General features: G+C 42.7%; 1 protein-coding gene across 1 annotated transcript; it reads left to right on the forward strand.

Annotated features, from left to right (window-relative positions):
• Nucleotides 1-371: 371 nt before the first annotated feature.
• On the forward strand, nt 372-3984 carry dlx4b (distal-less homeobox 4b; the record flags this gene model as incomplete). The annotated part of the gene is made up of 3 exons (XM_080020740.1): nt 372-687; nt 1733-1926; nt 3688-3984. The coding sequence occupies 3 exons, from the start codon at nt 372-374 to the stop codon at nt 3982-3984; spliced, it is 807 nt and encodes a 268-aa protein (XP_079876866.1).
• Nucleotides 3985-8043: the final 4059 nt, after the last annotated feature.

Below are 8043 nucleotides of genomic sequence, written 5' to 3' on the forward strand. Positions count from 1 at the left end.
CGGTGGCCAATCGGAGCGCGGGTGCTGCTGGAGGGGCCGTGCGCAGCGGAGCGGCACGCCGCCTCCACACGCGAGGGGTTCCTGGAGAACCACAGCTTCACGCCATGAAGGCGGATTAGGCTCCGTTCTGTCGTAAACACGGCCCCATTCGACTCTCCATTCGGAGGCGGCAATAACTATTCTGCCCAAGCCATGCACTGGACCCGGACCTGATTGTGGATTTTGCTCCAGCTTTTTTTTTTTTTTTTTTTTTTTTTGGGGGGGGGGGTGTTGTAGTTTGTTTTCCTCCCCCTGTGGGTCCTGCGTCGTCCGACCATAACTCATGAGACCCCTGTTCTGAGCGACGGCTTTATGGACCCGCGTGTTAGTTAATGATGTCTATGGGTTTCACGCCTGACGCGAACGTCCTCGGCAGCGTCGCGGATCCCGCCAAGTCAGCCTTCCTGGAGTTCGGCCACGGCCACGGCCACGGCCACGGCCACCCGGGCCATCAGCAGCACCCGTCGCCCGCGCTCTCTCACCTCTACTCCGTCCATGGCGCGCACGCACCCGGCCACCCGCAGCACGAGAGTCCCTTCGTTCCCGGCGCGTCGGCGTACGGGCGCTCCCTGGGATACGCCTACCCGGGCCCGGGCAGCACGCAGCCCGCGTATGTGCCCTACCAGCACACCAGACTGGAAGACACGGGTATGTGAAATAAAATAACACACGCTTCACAATTGAAGTCCACCGGGGTTGCCAGTATTCCTTTTGAAATGAGCGGTCGTTGCAACCAAGGACTTTAATAAGAAGCCTACAATAACAGTCAGAAAAAGTCATGTTTTGCAGCTTAATGTGTTGTATTTATATCAAGAACAGGGCCTCTTCATCCTCCACTGTCTATCTCCCCCTCACCACTCCCGTTATGAGCCTAATGAAGGTAGATGGCGCCATTAATTTTATTGACCATAATTTTCTGTGGCTAGGGCCCATAATTGACCGTGTAAGCCCAGATTTACCTCAGAAACCCGCTTCATACACACCCCCGTCGCTGGTGAACCTTGAATGGACGCATCGCATCTCACCCGCACGTCCCTGCGTTTTGCACGTTGAACAATAACTGAGCAGTGTATTCAATCAGGGCGAAGGAGATTAAATGGGTGTTGATAGAATGAAATATAGTCTATCGATTTAATTCCCGCACACTCCCAATGCTTATAATTATGATCATCATATGATATGACCATAGCATAGTCGCATCATGCTCATATATTGGACTATATTATAGTCTAATATGTAAGCATGATGCGACTATGCGGTGTACATCTTACTTGCTCAATTACAAGTGGAGGACACCTCAGAAAAATCGTTTTTAAAATGTAAGGGTTTTTTTTATCAATCCGATTTGATCCATTGACCCAAGTTTTTGAGTCAATATCATTTGAAGGTTAAATAGGCGCAACAATAATACGAGCGCTGAAGGTCATATAGGACATACAGGACGTCTCTTAGTCTTTTGTATAGAGAACAACAATTATGATATTACATCAGGATTTGGATACATTTTTTAATGTCTATTTGTTACTGTATCCCCTTTCAACTTAATGAACTGAATTGAGAAGAGAAAATGGGGCTTTTCTACCCCGGAGATACACAAACACACACACACACACACACACACACACACACACACACACTGAATATAATATTATTTTGTTAAACGCCTGAAATAATTCTCCCTGTTCTGTCAAAGATCGGGACAAGTCGACGGTGATTGAAAACGGGGAGATCCGCCTGAACGGCAAAGGCAAGAAGATCCGCAAGCCCCGGACCATCTACTCCAGCCTACAGCTCCAGGCCCTGCACCAGAGGTTCCAGCAGACCCAGTACCTGGCCCTGCCGGAGCGGGCAGACCTGGCCGCCAAGCTCGGCCTGACGCAGACGCAGGTGGGCCCTCGCACGGAGAGGTTGCAATATAGGATCCAGTCATCCAAAAAAAACAAAATCCAGTCAGACCAAAAGGCAAAAGGGGATTCAATAGTAATTTTTCATTATTCAAATTGGTCCCAGATTCCTTTTAAGAGTGGGCTTTATGCTGATGACTTTCAATGGCAAATACACAAATTAAACAATTCAAAATATTGACCGATTAAAAAATGATAAAAAGACGATTCCAGAATCAGTATGAAATATGAACAATAAAAAAAAAATGTTATTGCTGGCTTTATACCAACACTTTCTCATAGATTGGTTATTGTCAAGATTTATAAAATAAATTCTGCACTTCTGCAGAACAAATGAAATAATAATAATAATAATAATAATAATAATAATAATAATAATAATAATAATAATAATAATAATAATAATAATAATAATAATAATAATAATTATGCGCTCCAAATCAATCTTAAATGCAACTAAATCTGCCATATTTAATTCCAAGAGATTGTTTGTTTATTTTGTTCCAAGAGAGAACAGCAATTATTTAAATGATGCATGAAGAATATTTGTCGACAATTTGCAATAGATACAGTATGTCACTTTATTTCTATCGTTTGCATGTGACACCTGATTTGGGGAAACACCTGGTGAAATGTATTATTGTATTACATTTTATTCTGCTTGTCATCGCAATGGAGAAAACTAAATAATAATTGGGAGATCCATTAGATTATTTTTAACGCACTTCTGACATTGTACTATGGGACCAAACAAACAGGTGCATATGTCCAAAAGCAAGCAAGCAATGACAACTTTATTAATATAGAACATGATGACATACAAAGTGCGGCACAGAAGATAGAATACAAAATATGATGCATCAATACACATGCACACAATAAATACCAAAAAAAGGGAAGAAAAAAACCCAAACAAAAAAACCCCATAGCCTCAGATTCAACCAAAATTAATCAGATGCAGATAAAAACAGATAAGATTTCAACCTGATTTAAGTCCGCCATAGTCTGTTTGCTTATGGGATCATTCGTCAGGTCTTAAATGTTGTTTCCCTCCACACCGCTTTCACTTCATATAACCTAATCTTTGTCTCAAGTGTCGTTTTGGTGTGTTGCTGTTTTTAAATGGTATACACAAGCAAATTAATCCAGTCTGTCATCCCGATCGCTCCCTTGTAAACCTATAATCCCTCAAACGCACCATTGTTCCACTATGGAGTGTAGGCCTGTACATCAGGCGGTTTACAACCAGATTTTTAAGCCTGGAGTCAGCTTAAGTTCCACACTGGGAAAAAAAAAAGTCATTGGATCCACTTTGAAATACTTTGTTTTCATTTGTAAAAAAAAAAAAAAAAAAAAGTAAAATAATTAAAGTTGAGAAATTAGTTGGAATTTGGATTGAGAAAACCGATACATATATTTTTTGTCTAAGAAATTAAAGCAATATTTGAAGTGGAACAAATAACTTAAATGGAATACATTTTGTTCATGGCCTCATACAATAATGCAAATCAAATAATAATAATAATAATAATAATAATAATAATAATAATAATAATAATAATAATAATAATAATAATAATAATAATAATAATGCACTTGCTTCTCATATGCAAATCGAGGTAGGTAGTGGATTGGGTCGAGATTTGTAACCCTAATAGTGCCAAAGCAGAATAATGTCTCCTTTTTTTTTTCTTCCTGATGATCACTGAGGTCAAATTTGACCTCTACCTCTCTGCTCTTGCAGGTAAAAATCTGGTTTCAGAACAAGCGCTCCAAGTACAAGAAGATCCTGAAGCACGGCGGGCCCGAAGGAGAGCACCTCCACAGCACCTCCTCCATCTCCCCGGGGTCCCCGGTCCTCCCCCAGCTCTGGGACGTGTCCATGGCCAACAAAGGGAGCCCAATGCACCCAAACAATTACATGAACAATTTTGGCCACTGGTACCCAAACCACCACCATCACCACCACCACCACCACCATCAGCACCAGCACCACCAGCAGCACCAGCAGGAGGTGATGCCCAGGCCCCAGATGATGTGAGGAGGGCTAGGGCCTTTAAACGGACAGTGCTTCTCAGCCATACTCTTTATAATGTGCGTGTGTAATGTGTGTCCTGTATTTTCTAGTGCGTTTTTTTCTTGTGTGTGTGTGTGTGTGTGTGTGTGTGTGTGTGTGTGTGTGTGTGTGTGTGTGCGCGCATCTGGATAATAGCATGTTCTGATCACAGTTTTTGAAACTCCTTGAAACGTTTTTTTGTTGTCTTTGTTTTTTTTTTTAATCCAGTGCGACAATAAGGCTGCTTTATGCAAATAAACAGCTTGATCAATATTGTGCTTTATGTGCTGGTTATTCAGCTGTGAGCGATGATGTTCAGGGGGTCGATTCGTTTTTTTTGTTTTTTTTTTCCTTTTTTAATTAAAGCCATACTTTGTGAAAAGGCAAATGTGATTACAATCAAATGCATCCGAATGAAACAAATACGGCTGCAGACTTTTCGGCGAAAAATCAGTCGTTATGGGTCATCTTGAAAAATTGCTTCAATTTGTTAAATCGATATGTATTTATTATTTATTTTTTGTTTTCTCAACTTACAATGTGCATCGTACATCGAGAACGCCTAAGAAATATTGACGGAAAAAAAAAATATATATTTTTTTATTGATATAATACATCTGTAACCTAGGCCTACAGTGGCTTAAATGTCTACAATCTATATTCAGTTGTTCTCAACTTAAATTTGAGAAATGAAGACGCACATTTTAATTGAGAAAGAAATAATTTTAGGTTTAACAATTAAAAGCGTTTTTTGAGACGATCCAATGACCTTTTTTTCAATCTGGAAATTCTATAAATCTCTATACGTTCTTATTTGAGCCCTATATAGAGTTTGGAGCAGTTTGTTGTAGCAGTCATGGACCGAGTGCGACGGCTGAATAATGTTGAGAATATGACCACATACACCCATATATATCAATTCAAAATTGGACAATTATGATGTCAAAACATTTTGGACAACACACGAATGCCTTCTAATAAAGCACCTTTCAAAGTGTAAGTGTGGGGTAATTAGACAAACAATCTGCAAAAGCTGCGTTTTGGGGCTTTAACATAAAATCGTGCAGTGCATAGCGACATCTCGTTTTCTATTTTTTATTGTACCTTTGGGTTTCAAAGCCTCTGAGGAGCAGGAAGAAAGACAGTTATGTTCCTTCACACTGATCAGAATTATAGATCATAATATCAATAACCCACTTCATTATAGAGAAGGGGGGCACGTGGAATGAGAGAGGGGTGTCTCTTTGCTTGGGGAAAACAGGTATAGTAGTATATATATAGTGTATTTGAATGAAATGATTAATGACTATAGATGTCTGATTAATAGCTGTTTGTACTGATTTGCACACGAGGGAATTAAGCTGTTTAAACACTGAGAGCAGACTATTTATAACAGCATCAACAGTGCGTATTGGTTGGCTAATGAGAAAGAAAGAAGGAAAGAAAGAAAGAAAGAAAGAAAGAAAGAAAGAAAGAAAGAAAGAAAGAAAGAGCGTTTCAATGTTTCAAACGCCGACACATACACACGCAGTCGCGCACTCATGCGCACACACACACACACACACACACACACAATTTCAGTCCAACTACCTTTGGTTTTATCTCTGGTTTTGTTCTTCCTTTCCCTGATCCTTTCTGTATCTTGGTTAAATAACGATCACAAAATATGTCACCGCAAAAAAAGTTATAACTAAAGAAAAATGAATCACTAGAACAGGCACAGGCTCGTCTAAAAATGATGTATGATGGATTTTTTTCTGGATGAATGTTCCAAAATGGGAAGAAAAAAAAAAAGGCTATACAGCACCATGCGATACCCCCAAAAAGTCCAGAAACGAATCCTTACCTTGGTATCCGAAGCCGGGGCGCACGGACGGCCCGACCGGAGACGCGCAAGAGTCACACGGGTGCCCGCGTGTTATCCTTCCAGCCCTGAGGGACGATATTCTGAGAGAAAGACAAGGCCTTGTGCTTCATTAACATTTCCTTTCTTTATATATATATACACAAACACACACACACACACACACACACGCACACACACACACACACACACACACACACACACACACACTACGTGCCCCCTCTCCCAGTTCCCTGGTCATTATGCGCTTTGTTAACGTGCGGAATAAAGAGGCGCGCCTTTGCTGAATGAAGTGACGGGGCAGCAGCGAAAATTATAGGCAATTTCACCATCTCCAGATTAGAATAATGGCTGCAGGAGTTGGCCCTTTCCAACGGGGCCCAATTATCACGCGGGGAAGAGTGGGGAGAAAACTGAAAAGGAATCCCGGTGCATATAATGATGCACGGGCTGGGGTTGGTGAGGGAGACCGGGAGAGACGCTCTGAACGGCCGGACGCTGGTGACGGAGGGAAGGGTGGAGAGGGGCGGGTCGGTGAAGGGTCGAACTTCATCAGATCCGAGGTGTCTGCCGCGTCTTTGATTGCAGCATCCCCCGCACCGAGGGTGGGGTTGTGATTACATACAGTGAAGGTGGGTTATTGTTAACGATTCTTGTCCGTGGGTGCGATGCGCACTTTGCGGAGATTAAAGTGAAAATCCGTACGATTTTTTTTTTTTTTTTGTCGGACAAACCCCATGTAATGTTTTCTACTTTCTTTTTTTTTTTAGCTGCAGTATTTGCGTGACAGTATGTGCATGCTCCTCTGTACGCGCTGTTTCCATTGTTGGTGGCGGGGCCCGCCACCTGGGATGACCGTGCATTTTGCAGTGCATTGGACACGTCAGATGTGGAACAGTGTTCATCCTCTAGGACGGTTTGCTGACCACAACTAGGGTCGTTGAACTGTCTACGAGGATGAACATTGACAAAATAGAACAGCACCCTCGGATGAGAACATTTGGTGGGTTGCGTACATGCAATCACGGACACGCAAGCAAGTTCGCACACACTCACACACACACACACACACACACACACATGCACACAAACAAGAGGTTAACATTTTAAGTTTGATTAAGAAGTTCAGCATTACTGTTGGATGAATGTCACCGGATTAACTTAGAAAAATGCTAAAATGTCTGAATTTTTTAATTTGTTTTAAGTGTTCTCAACTTCAAAATTGAGAAATGAAGGTGCACATTTTAAGTTGAAAAAAAATAAAATAACACGAGGTTTAACAAATGAAGGCATTTTGATCCAATGACTCCAATCCCAAAAAAACAAGGTGGATGAGTGCCATCATTTTGGCAAAATATGGTGCACTGTGATGTGATGGAGGCCTCGCCCAGAGGTCAAACAGAGGTCGTAGTCCCATGACTCTCTCTTTTTCTCTCTCTCTCTCTCTCTCTCTCTCTCTCTCTCTCTCTCTCTCTCTCTCTCTCTCTCCTTATTCCTTCTGGGTCTGTTGTGAGATGGGGGCAGTGAGTGATCCTAATGCAAGGACTGGTGGGACAGCTGCTGGCGCTCTTTCCATGGCAACATTTGCGCGGACATGGTTCCCGACCTCCACATCGTCGCCCCCCGGGGACCACCCCGGACCCTGGGATGGGCCCATCCAGCCCAGGAACTGTCTCTATTTGGGGTGCTGTGGTGCGGTGCCACGCATGGATCACGTTCCAGTTCAATAGTTCACTTCCATACCGGGACCACTTACACTTGCTGGTGTTTAGAGATGACATGCACAAACTCGCGTGACCTTTGCAGGGCCACACACACAAGCTCGGCCCTGTAGCTATGGGCACATTTGTCTCTCGCACAAATGTATCCCCTGACAATGTGTAGGAGGCCAACTGTAACCAGGGGCCACACATGGCGAGGGAACTCTGCTCAAGATGAGATTTCAGTGAAATTAAAGGACAAGTTTCATCGCTGAGCTTTTGTCAGATCAGTGTGTTGAAATACCAAACATTGGAATAATGGCCCAGGCTGGAGACAACTGCTATCGGGTTCCTGAAACAAACACAAGCTCAGTACGTGGGCACCGGGTGATGGAACCAGGCCCCGAATCTGCACGACATGCATCTGACAAGTTATTTATGGGGAAATAGATTGAATATACATCTTTAATTGCCTGGGAA

This window comes from Zeus faber (genome assembly GCF_960531495.2).
Source record: "Zeus faber genome assembly, chromosome: 20".
Taxonomy (NCBI): Eukaryota; Metazoa; Chordata; class Actinopteri; order Zeiformes; family Zeidae; genus Zeus; species Zeus faber.